We start from the raw sequence: 18,105 nt of genomic DNA, 5'->3' as shown, positions 1-18,105 counted from the left end.
ATCACTAAACTCTCTCCCCCCGGCTGACTGAATTCCGAGCTGTGGCGTATATATACACCATACCCGGCCGTCTGAATGGGTGAGAAGCGCGAGATTGAATGAGCCCTAAGGGCGGTTTCACATCTGTGCTGGAACCTCTGTTGCAGATCTGGCACAAAATACAAGAAAAATTATGGAGCAGAAAACCAGAACTCCGGACACAGATATGGCTGCAGATATGGCTGAACTACTCTGTCGTTGTTCGCACGTTCAAGCGATTTCTCGCTCCGTGTGACAGAACCCACACGGTGTGGCAGGAGGCGTGCGATGAGCGATTGTCGCTCAAACCCCTTATGATAATCGCAACGGTGATTGACCTATCGCCCATCGGCGCTCATTGCAAGCAGTTTATCTCCTTATGTAAACAGTGTAATTGCAATGTTTTTGGTGTGATTGTCGTCTCCGAACATTAAAATAATTGTATTAATAGTAACAATATCAACAAGTGTTGTGGTGAGGGGAGGGTGCGCGCTCCTGTATGGGCCGTGTGGTGAGTGACGGGCAGGTAGGGGACTCGTACTTTCCCACATGAGAAATCAGGTTGTTTCCACACAATGTAAACCCCCGCCGTGTGAGGTAACTGCGCGCTGCTCAGCACCGCCGGGCGCACGCCCACATCAAAGATGGCGGCAATGGATTAAGAGGCAGGCCAGTCGTCGCAGTCACGTGGTCCTACCACGGCCTTTCCCTCCTGACACGGAAGCTGTGCGGACTGAGCAGCAGGGCCGCAGGTAAGAGGGGTGGCGCAGTGCCTATAGAGGCGCCCTCCTGCTGGTCGGAGTCCCTGACTTGTGCGGCACTTCCTTCTCCCCGGGGGACTCGGCTGTTCTCCCTACTTCTGACACATGGCAGCATTCTGTAGTCTCATCCCCCCACATTGGAGCTTTCTGGGGTTTCCCCATTTGTCCTAGCCCCCTCCTTACACTCAGTAGTGTATGAGCCTGCGGCGCAGTCACACGAGCGTATACATATTTGCGCACTCTACATCGCTGGGTTTTACGGAACGCATGATACTTTTTTTGCGTGCGTATCTTACCGTATTCTGTCCGCAAGGCCGGTTGATTTGCGCAGCAAACAAGATGCTCCGTTTAAAAAAGGCTAATTAATTCTAGATGTGATCTCTTTCCAGCGGAATTACGCAGCGCACTGTGCTTCTCCTTTCCCATTGATTTCTACAGGGACCTTTGGCGCAGAAGAGTAAAGTAGGACTTATTTTAATTTTTTGGTGCAACCAAAACGTGCGCAAAATACGGAAATGTCAACGAACCCATTTGAAATCAATGGCTTCTGCTCACATATTGCGCATGCGGATACACCCGTGTGATGGAGCCCTAATACTGGAGTGTTGCTGGGCGCCACTCCTGGTGTACTCGCAGGGTTACCGTTCGCCGCCGCTATCGTGTGTAGAAGAGTTGGGGCAAGTTTTCAGCATTCAGAAAGTTACAACTAGGAAAACATTTCAGGATAGCTGGCGGGCGGCGAGTCGCCTCACACAGGAATGTCGCGGTCTCACGCACTGCAGGGCGTGGGCCGAGGCTCTGCAGTGGGCACCAACGCCATCTATGGATGTGTGCCGGGCTGGTAGTACTACTAGTAGCCAAAAGGTGCAAAAAATGTGCCATCTGGCTACTGGGAGTGCTGAAAGATTACCCCCTCCGTCTACTTCAGGGTGGTGACACCCATGGGGAGAGCGCCCCCTCAGGTATACACTGCACTCGCAGGCTATTTCTCCAGGTTTTTCTTCTCCTCTGTGGCGGTTTGGCTACCAGTAGTCGGAGGTGTGGCGGTGTGTGCTGGCCTTGCATAGCTCAGTGTAGTAGGGGTGATGAGGAGTATCGAAAACCATAAACCCAGTACTCCCGCGATGCTCCCACTGCAGCTCACTCTGCTCCGGCCCTCTGTTTATAAGCATGGCAGCGGTCATGTGACTTGTTTACCCACATGACCTCTACAGCCAATAGACATGTCACTGATGAGATCCTGTAAACCTGCAGGGGGTCTCTTGGCCGGGTGACGTCATCTAGCAGATGTCATCGCAGCGGACTTTCGAAACAGCAGTCTGGTGCTGCAGTGAATATTTTTAGGGCATAGGAGACCCAAAATAATATAAATAACCTAGACAAGCCCTTTAAGCGGACAGACCTGCTTCAGAGGAGCACTTTGGGGGCAGCACTTTAGTTTCCTCCATGTGTAATTGATGCAATGGCCATAGTGCTGCAGTTATGTAATGGTGGATTGCTTTACTCCCCAATTCCCTGCTCCCATCCCCCGTCGTCCCATGTGACAGCCGCTCTGACTAGCCCAATCTTGCTGTGAGGATCGGGAGTAATGTCTCTATTCATTCCTATAAGGCCGCTTTCACACGGGCGAAAATCGAGCGAGATGTACAACTATGAACCCCATTCTTTTAAAATAAATGGGGTCTTATATATGAGTGATTTCCTTTTTCTAGTGAGGGGGAAAAATCACGGCATGTCCTAACTTTTCGCGTTCCTCAGGACACATTGCCCATAGTCTTCAATGGGGCCAGAAAACGCATTACACGGTATGCGATGTGCACACTGGTTTATAACCAGCTTTGACACTGTCAAGACCGGAATGAACCTCGGTGGGGGCTTCTTACATCAGTGGAGAATATGACAAATCTGGAGCAGAGCTAACACACAGGCCTGTGACCCCCTAACATCAGTTGAGGGACCATAAAACTTAAACATCCCTCATCAGTGGACTAATTATTTACTCCTCTACTTATTTTGTTCTATTTTTTATTGTTCAGTGCAAATTAACCGCACCATGTGTGTGTGTGTGTGTGTGTGTGTATATATGTGTATATATATATATATATATATATATATATATATATAATTATGCATGCATGCTCCTTCAGATCTACTCTGTAAGCCTGAAGAAGAGCCCAAGAGGTTCGCAAGCTCGTCATTACATCATGTATTTTAGTTAGTCATTAAAAGGTATCATACCTACAAGGTTACGTCGTTTGCTGAGAACAATCACATTTTTCTCTACCGCCTAACACGGTACCAATACTTATGCGTGCACACGAGTGCGATGCAAAGTTTCCCACTGGGAAACACTTGGCGATCCACTTTTCACCGCTCTGGAGGATCACTACTTTACCTGAAGTGATAGGAGGTGTTTTTAATGAAAAACATCTTGCTTCCGCTGGTGTATTGCACGTTCACAAGCGCGATGTCGGGCAGAGTTTCACGGTCTGTTATTGCTCTCGCCCGTGTGAAGGAAGCCTAAGGCTGCGCCTTTTTATATTGCTTTTTACCCCTTCATGACATGGTCTATTTTGGGATTTAGGACGCAATGATTTTTGGTGGATTTTGTTCTCCATTTATCAAAAGCCATAACTTTTTTATTTTTCCGTCGACGCGGCCGTATGAGGGCTTGTTTTTTGCATGGCGAATTGTAGTTTTCATCGGTGCCACTTTTGGGTACATAGACTATATTGTAAAACTTTTATTATTTTTTTTATGATAGCAGGGAGAGAAAACGCATCAATTCTGCCATAGATATATTTATTTTATTTTTTTTACAGCGTTAATCATGCAGCATAAATGAGACATTCCCTTTTTTGTGCGGGTCGGTACGGTTACAACAATACCAAAATTCTTACAATTTATTTTGTAGTTTTTTCCACTTTTCTGCAATAAAAACCCTTTTTTTGGAAATCTTTTTTTTTTTTTTTCTAAATTGCTGCATTCAAAGTCCTGTAACTTTTAAAAAATTTTTTTTATGTACGGAGCTCTATGAGGGCTTATTTGCGAGAGGAGCTGTAGTTTTTATTGGTACCATTTTGAGGTACATACAGCTTTTTTGATCACTTTTATTAGCATTTTGCCTCAGTTTATCGTTTTTTTTTAACGTTGTTACGGACGCGACAATACCAAATATGTGGGGTTTTAATTTTTTTAAACCTTTTTAATGCTAATATGAGAAAAAGCATAAAAAGTGGTTTTTTTTTTTACATTTTTTAAAATTCATTGTTTAATCTTTTTTTTTTTTTTTACACAACTTGTGTCCCCCTGGGGGACTTTGACCACAGTACTGCCCATCGCTGTGATAAGGCATGGCAGGGCTACTGCCCTGCCATCCCTTATCGCTTATACAGCAATTAAAGGCATTGGCACTACAGGATGCCAGTGTCTGGCGTCCTGTTGCCATGGTGACAGGCTGGGCTCTCGCGATAACATCGCGGGAGCCGGCTAAAGACACAGAGGGAGCGCGCTCCCTCTGTGAACTCTTTCCCTGCCGCGATCTACTTAGATTAATAACGCCATTCTAAAATGCTGTAAAACGATGTGTTTAAAAACTCGCATTTCGGCTCTTGTAGGAATGAATAGAGAAAGTTACTCCCAGATGCTGCAGGATTGGGTTAGAGCGGGTGTCACGGGGCCAGAACAGAGAAGGGATGAGTAAAGCAATCAGCGAGTCCATCATCTGCGGTACTATGGACGTCACGTCCCTTATACCTAGAGGAAACCATTAAAGGTTTCCCTGGAGTGTCCTTTAAAGAGGCGGCTTTTGTGGCAGAAGCCCTGTACATTTGGTTTCTGCAGAGGGGATTACTGAGCAGTCCCTTACAGATTACAGGGCAGTCCTGGCACTGTTTTATTTGATATCGATGAAAGACACTTGGGCGCAGCTCACATCGGGCAGCGCTTGGCCACCCAACCTAGTCTCAGGTTATAATGGAGTACATGGACAGCGCACTGCCGTTGGCCTAACGTGGGATCTGTTTGGCCTGATAAGCATTGGGTTAGTGTGAAGGAAATGAAACAGAAGTACAAAAGTGAAAGTAAAAGCTGGGCCGCTTATCACACCTCCTCCCCAGGATGCTGTCTGTTCACCGAGTAAGATCCCTCCGTCTCATAGTACTAGAACTCGTATACTAACAGTCATCTGGCTTCTAGTGATCCGTAGACTGCGCCTAGTCAGTGGCAGAGCGAGTTACGGAAAAATCTCTGTCACAAGTAACATTGTGACGTATGTCTTTGCTTGTCTCTTCCAGGATTACTAAGCAGCCAGGCAAGATGCAGAGCACTGCAAATTATCTGTGGATGCTCTCTGATATTTTGGGACAAGGCGCCACTGCCAACGTGTTTCGTGGTCGCAATAAGGTATAGTAAGTTGCTCCTCTTAATGGAAACATGTCACAATGAAAATGCTATCCATTCTGACTACAAGCAGTCTGTTATACAGCGAATGAACCCAAAACAATTTAAAAGAAATACCAATATATAACTTGTTTATAGTTCTAAAAATATTAGACTCCTTTTTTCCATTTTTCGTTAGTACCACTAGGGGATTTGAACTTGTGATTGCTTATATAGTACTTTTGATTGTTTCTTATTACGCCCTGCTACATGCAGGCCTTAATAGGCATCAATGCATGGCAGCTCTAGGAGCCAACCCATTGCACCCCACGATCGTGATACAGGGGATGGAGGACCCCTCTGGTCAGATGTTTAAATGCCAGGTAATAGATGCACGCTGTTTGCACTTCATTCTTCAAATGCTCCAATACTTCCTTCAGTAAGTACAGCCCAAATGCTCACATAGTGTGAACAATGCCCATAGCTGTTTCTGACACTGTCGGAGATCTTGGAGGCAGGAGAGATTGTGTAATCACCAACAGATGATGGTAAAATTGCAACTTCAGTGTGTTTTTATAAGGACAGATTTGAAAGGTTGTTTGCTGCTAGAATATGAAGCCGAATGCACTCGGCAGGTACGGATTCCGGCTGCGGAATTCTGCATGGAATCCGGTCCTGACTGCAGCAGGTGACCCTTCATACCTATCGTCTGCTTCGCCAGCATCTGCGCGGATCTGTCGTCTTCCGGCTTTTCTGTACTACACATGGTCCGCACTGCTCGCCGTCGGACAATTGCAGACGGGTTAAGGGTTGGACGGCTTCCATTGACTTCAATGGCAGCCGTCCTTGCGGGAACTGCAGTAAAATGGAGCATCCTGCTATTTTATTTTATTTTTTTCTTTCATCCGTGAGTGGAAACCGCAATTGGATTCTGATCGTATGCATGAGGCTTCAGCAGCAGTAATCTGCCCGTGTGCATGAGGCCGTGTGCATGAGGCCTAACACCTTTACTATTATCTGGTGCTGCTAGAGTATATTATGATTTTTCTCCTCAGTGTTTTTTTTAATTATTGAATGTTTTTACAGTTGTATGTAAAGTCATTTCACCATGATGATATGTAAATGGGTAATGGGCATATGTCTGGGGGTGGGGAGTTCCCCCGAATTGTTGCTGTGACTGATGAATGATTACACCATCTCTCCTGCCTCCAGTACCTCGGACATTGTTGACACTGGGTGATCATTTTGGCTGCTGCTGTTGGAAAATTTTGATAGAGTATTGAAGCATTTGAAGATGACATGCTGTTTGCACTTTATTTATTACATGGTTATGCTACAGGACTTCGGGATCCAAGTCTCTGAGGAATCCTTTGGTGTCAAGCTTATTTTATTGCAACGGTCAGCCGTGAAGATGCTTAAGTAGCCTTGAAAGCTTGCTGTAACATCATTTCTTTTTGTTAGCAATTAAAATATCTGCAAGATTTAGTTTCTCTTCCTGAGAACAATAAGTTTTTGACACCCCGTTGTACTGCAACACTATACATATAGACAAGGCTCTGTATGCATCTCCCCTGTCACTCCTTGGTCTCTACTGGAGACTGCATTATTCAGTTGGCATTTCTGTCCATTAACTCCCATTCTTTGCAGCTGCCATAAAGCTAATGCAATCTTCAGTCTACCTAATCCCAATAGTGCATAGGTAGTGTTAAGGCCCATTTACACGGAGTGATGATCGCTTAAACAACAGTTTGAGTGACAGCTTTGAGTGATCATTTTGCATAAACTATTAAGTAGCTACCTAGTAGCAATTAAGTGTACAAATGAAGCCTTTAGCTGAAATCCGTTAATAGCCTGAGGGCTCTTATCTGCGCTCAGATCCTTTGTTCTCCACGGGGAAACAATACTATCAGCACTTCCCGTGGAGAACTGCTGATAAGGCTGAACAACGATTTTTAGGTTGGACTGAATTTAACGATCAGCTAGCCGTGCCGAATAGTGCACGATGGGCGAGCGTTTAGACACAACGATTATCGCTAAAACGATTAGCTTTTTAGCATTTTTTTTTTGCGCTCATCGCTCCATGTAAATAGGCTGTTAGACTACCAATGCACTACACCTGCTCAACTGGAAATGCAGCCCAGAACTGGCAGATGAGAAGAACAATTGCAGGTAAAGTATCCCCTGACCCCTCCAGACCCGGGACAGAATTTTGTCCTGACACCAGAGGGTTGCTTTAACCTCCAGGGTACTAGTAGTAGTAATATTATTAATTCACTTGCCATTTATAAAGTTTGATATTATAATAGCTGTACACTATAATAAATGGACAGCGGGGCATTGGTACTTTCTGATAGGGAGTTTGATGCATTTAAATTGTGGAAACCCTGATGTTAAACTTGCTTTATTTTTCCCACAGAAAACAGGAGACTTGTACGCTGTGAAGGTGTTCAACAACCTGAGCTTCCTTCGTCCTGCGGATGTTCAGACACGGGAGTTTGAGGTTCTAAAAAAGCTGAACCACAAGAACATTGTCAAACTTTTTGCAATAGAGGAAGAGGTAATACTTTGTTTTGGGGCTCTAGTGGTCTTTGTTTTGGTATCCTTTTCGCACAAAAATGGCCCATAAAAAAGAAAAATTAGTACATTTAAGGTGGATTTATGTGTGTAGGTTTTATCTGTGCGTCATTGGTTAGTCGTGTTCTTTAACGCTCCGTTACAACTCTGCAATATTATACCATGTGTGTCTTCCATGCATTTCTTTTTATTTCTCTGTTCAAGTTAAAGGGATTGTGCCAGAATTGCACATTATTTCCTATCCACCGGATAGGGGATAACTTGATGATCAGTTCTCCTCACTGTGAGCTTACTGCACTCCCGCAGTAATCAAGAGACTGAATGGAGCGCAAGCGTGTTGGCTCCCTTTTTTTTTTTTTTTTTAATCCCGCTGCTGTAAATAGCTGAGTGGAAGCGCTCTGGTATTTTCCGCCACATGCTGGTTCAGCGCTCCATACTTTCTGACATCACTGCAGAGGGGAAAGACCCTGCAGTGACAGGCAGAGGGGGACATGGGACCCCCGTTCTTGAGACTGGTGGGAGTCTCTCCTCACCGATCAAAAAATTGAGCTGTTGCCCGTAGCAACCAATCAATCCAATTCAATTTTTCATTTTCAAGAGACCCTTTTACTTTGTAATATTTTGCTAATTCTCTTCCACTGCCTATGAGCTATGCTATTCCCAATATAAACTAGTTCCTATGAGCAGAGTGAGGTTTCTGCTATCCTGATGGAGTATAATACTTAAAAAAGGATAGACTATATTTGATAATGCTTTGTATTTCTGCATTTCAGATGTCAAGTCGGCACAAAGTCCTCGTCATGGAGTTTTGCCCATGTGCCAGCTTGTACTCTGTGCTTGAAGAACCCTCAAATGCATATGGATTACCAGAGTCTGAGTTTCTTATTGTTTCCCAGGATGTTGGTATGCTATTATTTTACCCGTATATTAGAAGGGTTTTCCAGAAAAATGCTATTGAGGAGGTATCCTCAAGATAGGTCATCAATAGTTGATCGGCTGGGGTCTGCCACTCGGGACCTCAGCCAATCAGGCACCCAGTGTCAGAGCCACGATACACAGGAGTACAGAGCAGAAGCTGCTGCCATAGGTGATGGATATCAGTTAGGTTACCTCTACAACACCTAACAGGTCTACACAAATATCTTAAAAATGTGTTCTTCAATGAAAAATGCACTTCAAATGAGTTCTTTGTTGTCAGATATAACATGTGAGGGTAGTACAGCACAAAGGGGTTTACACATATTATGCTAGCATTACTACAGACTTGTTGTCATTGATATATTTGTTATACTTTAATCCCAGGTTCTGCTTTTGAATTTGATATTTTTATTCCACATTATCAAGAAAAATGAGGACTTGTGTTTCCCTTAGTGGCAGGAATGAACCACCTTCGAGAAAACGGAATAATCCACCGAGATATCAAGCCAGGAAATATTATGCGGGTCGTCGGTGAAGATGGGCAGTCGGTTTATAAATTGACTGACTTTGGTGCAGCCAGGGAATTGGAAGACGATGAGCAGTTTGTTTCTCTCTACGGCACCGAAGAATATTTGGTAATCAGTGGAAATTTATTTTGATGAATTATATGGTTTTTACGTTCAATTTATTTTTTTTTTCTCCCCAAAAAAGCAGAATTAACTACAGAAAATGTAAAGTACTGTATTAGAGATGAGCAAACGTGCTCGTTTAAAGCAATTACTCGATCGAGCATTGCTTTTTTTCGCGTAACTGCCTAATTGGGCGAAAAGATTCGGTGGGTGAGCGGGGGGTTGCGGTGGGGGTGGGAAGACCGGCGCCCCCCCGAATCTTTTTGCCCGAGTAGGCAGTTATTCGAAAAAAGCGATGCTCGATCGAGTAATTGTCCTAAACGAGCACGTTCGCTCATCTCTATACTGTATCTTCCACCCATCTACCTAAAAGGAACTAGTCACTTGCCTAAAGCACCATAAACTAACATATGGTTCTGTTAGGGCAGATGACCAGGAGGCGGGTGCTGTGTTTTTCATGCGCACCCGCTTCCTATTTCTCGCGTTGCTCGACCAAAACGTCAGCGCAGCTGCCTAAAATCTGACTCTTTTTAGAGACCTTTGTGTATGCCCTCTAGTAAACTTGTATAGGAGAGCACGCACATGAGACTTAGAAAAGAGTCAGATTTTCGGCCGGCGCACGGGCTTTACAGATGAGACGCAGGTGAGCATGAATAATACAGCGCCCGCCTCCTTGTCACCTGCCTTGACAGCACCATAAGTTAGTTTCTTCTTGTAATTGGTTAATAAGAATAATCTTTACGTTGAGAGGATGAAGATGAATTCTGGTTATGTGCCGATCACACAGGTGGGCTGCTCACAGCAGCGCAGATATCTTCGGAAAGTGTGATCCTCACAAGACTTGGACAGGTTTTCATCCTCCACCTGTCAAGATAAATATTCCTTCCTCGTGAAGGGAAGCAGCCAGCTCTGCATAATGTTCCCTGCAGTGATAAAATCAATGGGCCATCTGTGTAATGCATGGACGAGAGGGCGCCTTCACACAGGCACTCATTACATTAGCAGGGAGCCCAAGCACAGAAGAAAAAAAAGGCTTTTGAAGTTTTATTGACCGCTGTTCATATTATGATATATGAAGTCATAAATGGGGGTACTCTTCGTTTTTTTTCTTTTTAAATAAGAGTATTTCCAAGGTTGAAAAATCCTTTTTTTTTTTTTTTTTGCTCCCATTTAACTATTATTTCCAGCATCTCATCTGAGATTGTGTTGTTGTAGTTCACATGTATGCATCCTGAATATTCATCTTGTACTATTTATTTACAGCACCCAGACATGTATGAGCGTGCTGTGCTTAGAAAAGAGCACCAGAAGAAGTACGGTGCCACTGTGGATTTGTGGAGCATTGGAGTGACGTTCTACCATGCAGCAACTGGCAGCCTTCCCTTCAGGCCTTTTGAGGGTCCTCGTCGTAACAAAGAAGTCATGTATGTCTTTAATTCTGCCGTTGGCACATTTAATACTAGTATGATCAGAGGTGGACTAATCTACTAGAACTGAAGCTCATGCAACGTGATATTCAGTCTGTAGCTAGTTCTCTGTATTACCAGTATGACTTTTTAATGGTTTGAGATTACCGTGCTATGCCTAGTTTTAGGCTTTGGGGCATAGAGCATGACACTGAGGATTTTCTTTGGTGTTTTTGATGCAGCACCACTCAGGCCCTATACTAGGCATAATAACGGGTATCACTTTTTTACCTGGAGTGTTCCTTTAATCGAAAACCTGTTTTATGTCTTGTTGCTACTACTTTCCAATCTTTGAGGAGTAGTAGCACTTACAATATACACTAATGGCAGGAGAAACGTTTTAGAATTTTTTTTGTGAGTGTTATAAATTATAAAGGATTTTTTCCCCCCCCCCCTTTCTGTAGGTACAAAATAATTACTGGGAAACCATCAGGTGCAATATCAGGTGTCCAGAGAGCTGAAAACGGGCCAATAGAGTGGAGTCGGGATTTGCCCCTTAGCTGTAATTTGTCCTTGTAAGTAAATATAATTGCTGAATATTATATAGTTCACTTGCCATACATTACAGATATCATATTAACATGGACTCTAGGAGGGATTCTTGACGATTACCGATTTAGTATATGCTAAAGATGTTACATTTTGTATAATACTATGCAATTTACTAAGCATTTTACATTTCTAGAAAGTACACATAGTAACCACTAAGACCATTGTCTTTTTGCTTTGAGTTACTAAGTCAGATAAATAAAATTCAATGTAATGTTAAAAAAGGGTGTTTTCAGTTTAGGCATTTATGACTTATTGACAAGATAAGCCATAAATGCCTGTTATGTGCAAATCCTGCCTCTCAGAACTTGTCCTATTAGCAGAACAGGGGTCTGGTGCCTGACAATTGATGAATAATGATCATAAACCCCCCATTCTCCGGGATGTGGTGGGCCCAGAGGTGGGGTATGAATGTCTCAGACATTTATGGTATATCATGTGGTTATGTCATAAAAGTAGTATGTATTTACATAGTGTATATGGCTAGCTGCCTTTTTAAAAAAAATTCTGTGTGTTTTGAATCTTACTTTTATATGTGTTTTCTGTTCTTTTTTAGTGGCCTGCAGACGCTTTTTACTCCAGTTCTGGCGAATATCCTAGAAGCTGATCAGGAGAAATGTTGGGGTTTTGACCAATTCTTTGCTGTGACTAATGATGTTTTCCATCGAATTGTAATCCATGTCTTTTCTCTTCAGCAAATGACGCTCCACAAGATATACATTCATGCATACAATATGTAAGTGATGGGCAAAAGTAGACATTTAAGATGTTAAAACACTACTGTGATTCGAAGTGACTTTTAATGTTTGGTTCTTAAGGAACAATGAAAATACAGAGCAATATATTTTGTGGTTATGGAAGCTCTAATCCTAGAGTAACTTTCCAGTTAAAGGTCCCCCACTTATGCGGAGGGACCTGAGGCTGATTTTGTGCATAACCGCATATATCGCTGCCTTTTCCGAGATTAATAGTTATGAGAACCTCCTCGTTTATTGCTCTACTGTATACATAGAAGTCTATAATGACAGTGCATCCATAGATTGTGCCGATGGAAATATTTTGTATGAACAAACATACATTTCTAGACTACTGTCACAGGCGTCTTAGGCCATTAACTTCGTTGGAAGAGAATGGATATTACAGAATTTCAATGCATTCTCCCCTAAAACAGATACAAAATAATAGCTTTAGGAATAATCCCTTTTGACATGATTTTCCTGTTTATTTTCTGGTTTTACACTGAAATGGGTTCCATTAAACTTAAAGGGGTATTATGATCTCAGATAATTGTGTGGCATGGGAATAGCCATCTGTATGCGGCAGCCAGAAGCGGCTGAGATTATAGAATCCGTCAAATTGTCTGTGCGTCACCCATAGCATGATATGCAAAAGTGATTCTTCATGCACATGAGCGGAAACCAATTGTGGTTTTCATTAAAGACAATGGAAGCTGTCCCACCGGACAGGCCGCAAATTCCACTGGAAAAACGCACTATAGATATACTCCTGCATGTCAGGCAAGCCATGCGGACCATCCACAGTACAGGTGAAAATTTCAGAAAGCAGGTACAGATTACTTTAGTTTAACTTTGCTCAATGTTTAAAAGGGTTGTCTGGTTACTGGACAACATTTCCACTATACCACCAACTGTGCTAAAGTAACAAGACCAGCTGTACTTGCCTGCCCTTTGCCATCGTGATCCAGCACTGTAGCTGCCCTCCTGGTGTTTGTTGTTGAAGGTTATGTTACCAGATATCACATGACCGCTGTAGCTTCACTGCCCATTCTTCTGGTGTCAGCTCTCACATCCTGGGTGCCACAAAACCAGAAGTTCACAATGGTGATGCTGAGTCCTCTGGCTGCAGCAGTGACATTACAAGATGGCAGGGCTACATTATTGGATTGTGGTCGCAGAGGACAGGTAAGTACAGCTGATTTTTGTTATTTTAGCACAGTTGGTGATAGAGGAGGAATGTTGTCCAGTAACCGGACAACCACTTTAAAGCCTACCTACATTTTCAGGTCTTTTTTTTTTTTTTAGAATGAGTTGTCTTGTGGGAACATGAGGAATAACACTATTTCTGGCTGTTGTTTGACTTGTATTCTGTAGTTTTCCCCTTCTGCAGGCTCTGTCTTTTAATTCTGAGTATTTCCTGAGCTGGTTGGTGGAGACAAGTTGCTATTATGTCTCCAATGCACTTTACACATCAAGAAGAAGATATCCTGTTCCCCAATCTCTTAGTAGCATATCCTCAGAAGCAGCAGCATATAGGACATTATAGAGAACTGCTAAGTGGTGTCGATGTGATTCCAGTAGCTGTGAGACAGTAAAACATCTACTTTTAGTCGTAGCGTTACGTGTGTGTGTCTTTTGTCACTAAGCTCTTCCTCCTCCGCCTCTCCATTGACTACTATGGGCACTATGTGATCTGACCTGTTAGTCCATCTTGTTTGCCAAGACAGAATTTGACAGTTTTCCAAAGTCAGTGTACAGTTAAGAAGGGAAAGAAGAAAGGAGCCCGATAAGTAGGGTGCAAAGCATTTTCTCTAATATGATAGTTTCTCATGTGTTTGTACTATTTATTTTATGCAAATTTGTTTAAAGTACAGTGTCTGGTTACATTTTGTTGAGAAAGTACCTGTGACTTGCCAATTTTGTACTTTCTTCTCCTAGGCAATGGGTATGAATATTTATCCAGGTAAATGTCAGATTTTATTTTTTGTGTGTTTCAGGCCTGCAGAATTTCATGACTTGGTGTACAAACAGACAAAGATCCCATCTCAGAATCAGGAGCTGCTCTACGAAGGCAGAAGACTAGTCCTAGAGCCCGGCAGACTAGCACAGCATTTCCCTGCAACTACAGAAGAGAATCCTATATTTGTGATAACAAGGGATATGATGACAGTCATTGGTCTACGATATGAAGAAAGTAAGTACACTTATTAGTACAGTATAAAATGGAGCGTGCAATAACAAAAAGCAGTACAAACCAAATCACTTAGGGCTAGTTGCACCTACCATGCTGGTGATCCGGGTTTAAAGAAAAAGTGTGGCACCAACACTTTTTGATATAAGATTCAAAACACCAACTTCACTTCATCTGTGATCAAAGGTTTAACCTCGGAGACATGTATTGTGTACCGTGATTGGCGACTGTAGTCGGGTGATCTTCCCAGCATTCAGAGTGATGGTAAAAACATGGCCACTACCAGCGGTAAATGTGGACATATCTTCACCACCCAAAAAACACCTATCTGATTTTGGTGAATCAAACTAGTTGAACTTAGTTCAGCAGCCAAATTCCTAAGGTTCAAATTGTACCAACATCACAAGATAAACCCTGTTGGTGCTAAGTAGATATGAGCGAGCATACTCGATAAGGCAAACTACTCGAGCGAGTAGTGCCTTATTTGAGTACCTGCCCGCTCGTCTCTAAAGATTCGGCTGCTGGCGCGGGTGACAGATGAGTTGCGGCAGTGAGCGGGGGGGGGGGGGGGGGGGGAGGGAGAGTGAGAGCTCCCCTCCGTTCCTCCCCCGCCGGCACCCGAATCTTTAGAGACGAGCGGGCAGGTACTCGAATAAGGCACTACTCGTTCGAGTAGTTTGCCTTATTGAGTATGCTCGCTCATCTCTAGTGCTAAGTTTTCCTACATTGGTGCAATGGGCCATTAAGCCAGTCTTACACAGGTGTTAGTAAAAACGCATTGTTTTTAAACCCAGTGTTCTGCAGCATTTTTGAACCTGTTTGACCGTTTTTAACTCACGCCATCATTGCAGACACAGTAAATTAGAACAGACAGCGTTCAAAAAGCGTGGCGTAAGAAACACTGTGCTAAAACTCCCGCCTGAGAAGCCCGCTAAAACGCTGTAAAAACCGCCTGTGTGAGAATGGCCTAAGTTGACTAATTGTTCTTTGTAGTTTAGCCATCTGCCATATGCAATGAAGAGATTTGATGAAGTCATACTATATTTCCCCACTTATTTGTACCTTGGTTTGGTTACTGGGCTAAATTTGTTTAGGCTCACAGGATATCTGTACACACTGCATGTATATGTGCGCTGCTTTATCCTTTTGTGTGACTTACCTAAACTTGGCAATGACCTGTTTAACATAACAAAATATTAACTAATTAGACGCTGTTCACACTAGATTCCATTCTGCATGGAATCCTCATGTGTTGTGGATCCTGTAATAAATGGTTCCCATGATGGCACTATGAACAGAGCCTTAAAACACACAAAATAGTAAATTGCATAATAGTAAAAATATTGTTTCATTATTTTGTATAGTAATGTACTTTACATGGGTTGTCCAAGTATGGGAAAAAAAGGCTGCCATCTCTGCAGCCTGTAAGAAATGCAACGGGTTGTATCTAGTGCAGCAGGGGCGAAGCTTAATACCACACTTGGAATGATGTCGCTCAAAAAACTGGGAATAAGACGTGGCGCTATGTTGAACATGCACAAACGCAAAAATTGTCGGATACATTTCTCAGTTTTTATTGATAATACCAGCTTAAACACGTTTTGAAGCAACGCAATGCTTCATCACTTCTTCATCACGCTCTTAGGCTGAATGCCCACGGCCAGGTCGGATTCTGCCTGCGAATGCAGACTCGGCACCCCCAGAGACTCCATACTTACAATCTGCCATTTCATGCATATACCACTCTTGCCATTCCACAATCAAGACCTCTAACTAGGACAAGGATAAACTCATTCCTTCCACAATTACATCTATTGGGATAGCTCCACTCCAGATCTCTCATCATCTAATACCGCACTTGTCCATTCCAGTCAACCCAGCGGGAGCAAACAGTCTGGTGTCAGATTCGGCGCCCCATCCCCTTCGCCCCTTTGATCTGCATCTGTATACAACTCATCCTAGTTACATTCTAGGACAGGTTTCTCATAACCTACTTGGACGGTGGCCCTTGTTTTCCATTCCTGGGGAATCTCTAAGTTTTCAGTGAGGCATATACTATTCAATATTGCCATAAAGAGTTGGAAGGCTATACTTCAGTTTTGATAGGGTGAGCTAATTAGCTCCGCTGTGCTCGAGCTATTAATTGCATTTCTTATGAGTATGATTCTAAACACTGTGTTGAGGAAGGTGGGATGCAAAAAACCTGGAATTAATGAAATCTGTTTTTTCCCCCAGTATTGATCCCTAAACTTCACTCGCATTATGACTTGGACATTGATTCCAACATGGCCAAGGTTTGTGTATTCCTTGCTCAACCTTTATGCATCATAACTCATATATGTTGCAATACTACATATGTTTTAATTTGTTCACCAGGCATTAACTGGGGTTGTCTGCTACTACTGTCGAATTGCCTCCTCATTGCTACTCACACAGGAACTTACACGGAATGGAATATCTTGGCTCATGTAAGGATTATTTTCTTTCGGTTAACTCTAGTTTAAAGGGGTGTACTTGTGAACGATATAGATGGCATATTCACAGTAAGGCCATCAGTGCACATGATGAGAATCGCTTGTTAACGGTTTTGTCTTAGACCTTGTATTTCTCAGTGTTGGTAGATGTAAAATATAAAAACCTGGAAGAATGAGTAAAACAAGCCTAACCAAGAATGCTACAGTTCTCTTCTTTACTGTCATAATCAATATAATCGTCAAAAACTATTAACTATAATTAAAATATGGCAATGCATTCACTGTGCTCTGAATTAATGTAAAATCTATGTTGGAAATGTAAAAAGCTTGTCTAATGAAATAACTTGCAAGAGCCGTTATACAGCCTCTAATGACATAACCATAGAGAAGGGGGCAAGTTGTGACAATATTTGCACAGCAGTGCGAAATATGGTGATGGGAGAAAAATGAATAATATAGGTGACTCCTTTTATCTTTACCTTCCAGTGTTTCTGATCACCACCAGTGAGGTTGGTTATATAAATGAGTTAGCAGCCATTACAAACTCCCAGACATGCTTAGCAGTTACTCATTATAATTGGTCGTCTTAGTAGTTAGAGGCTATAGACACCTTTTGGGTGGCAAATCCTTTTTTTTTTTTTTTAAACTTTAAATACGTGTACTTTGGGCTGACAATCATTTTTCCGGTAGGATTTAATTAAAAATGTTCCATTGTTTGTCTTCTGCAGCGTCTACGTATCAAAGTATAGTAACACTGCTGTCTAAGGTGTAGGTTTACATGGAGCAGCTATTGGCCGAAAAATCAACGATTTGCGAGATTTTCAGCGATAGTTGTCCTGTGTAAACAAAGTCGCTCAGTTGTTCGCTTTGTCTCCGCTCATTGAAGCAAAGTAGTTCTCCGTCCGTGTAAACGGGCAGCCAATCACCTGTTCCCAGTGAATGGAGGCGGGCAGCTGGAAGAAATCTCAGGTGCGCTCTGCCTCCATCCACTGAATGAGTATCACTCTTGTGTGAAGCCACCCTAAGGGGCCTTTTAGAGGAGCCTGTTCTCTTTTGAGCGAGCGACTGGCCTCACCGCTAACTCGTTTGCACTCATGTAGCCGGTCTAGACAGACAGATACATCGTTGGCTCGTTCAAATGAGAATTGTTCAAGGACTGAATGATTGCTGTTTAAACCAAACGAGCCAATGATGATTTTTATGCCTGCGGAAACTGAACGACGAACAAGTCTGGTGATCCTGTATGGCCATACATGTCCAGTTCAGATGCATGATAAATAGCGTCCATTCACACATGACTTGTTGATGTATTACATGGACTGACTGAGTCCCTAGAGCAAACACAAGTATTTACACAGGTTGTCAACCTTGAGAATAGCACCACCTCTGTGATGCCCACATGTCCCAA

General features: G+C 42.9%; 1 protein-coding gene across 1 annotated transcript in view; it reads left to right on the top strand.

Moving 5' to 3' along the window:
• Positions 1–672: 672 nt before the first annotated feature.
• Positions 673–18,105, top strand: part of TBK1 (TANK binding kinase 1) — a 29,559-nt gene continuing 12,126 nt past the window's right edge. Inside the window, exons 1-11 of the mRNA XM_066591583.1 lie at positions 673–770; positions 5,075–5,183; positions 7,576–7,716; positions 8,507–8,636; positions 9,105–9,286; positions 10,544–10,704; positions 11,151–11,261; positions 11,852–12,031; positions 14,030–14,226; positions 16,459–16,517; positions 16,600–16,691. Coding sequence (XP_066447680.1) covers positions 5,097–5,183; positions 7,576–7,716; positions 8,507–8,636; positions 9,105–9,286; positions 10,544–10,704; positions 11,151–11,261; positions 11,852–12,031; positions 14,030–14,226; positions 16,459–16,517; positions 16,600–16,691 — 1,340 coding nt within the window. The 5' untranslated portion in view covers positions 673–770; positions 5,075–5,096. The remainder of the gene's footprint in view (positions 771–5,074; positions 5,184–7,575; positions 7,717–8,506; positions 8,637–9,104; positions 9,287–10,543; positions 10,705–11,150; positions 11,262–11,851; positions 12,032–14,029; positions 14,227–16,458; positions 16,518–16,599; positions 16,692–18,105) is intronic.

The sequence above is a fragment of the Eleutherodactylus coqui genome, chromosome 2 (assembly GCF_035609145.1).
Source record: "Eleutherodactylus coqui strain aEleCoq1 chromosome 2, aEleCoq1.hap1, whole genome shotgun sequence".
Lineage (NCBI taxonomy): Eukaryota > Metazoa > Chordata > Amphibia > Anura > Eleutherodactylidae > Eleutherodactylus > Eleutherodactylus coqui.
This window is presented reverse-complemented; position numbering and strand designations above follow the sequence as displayed.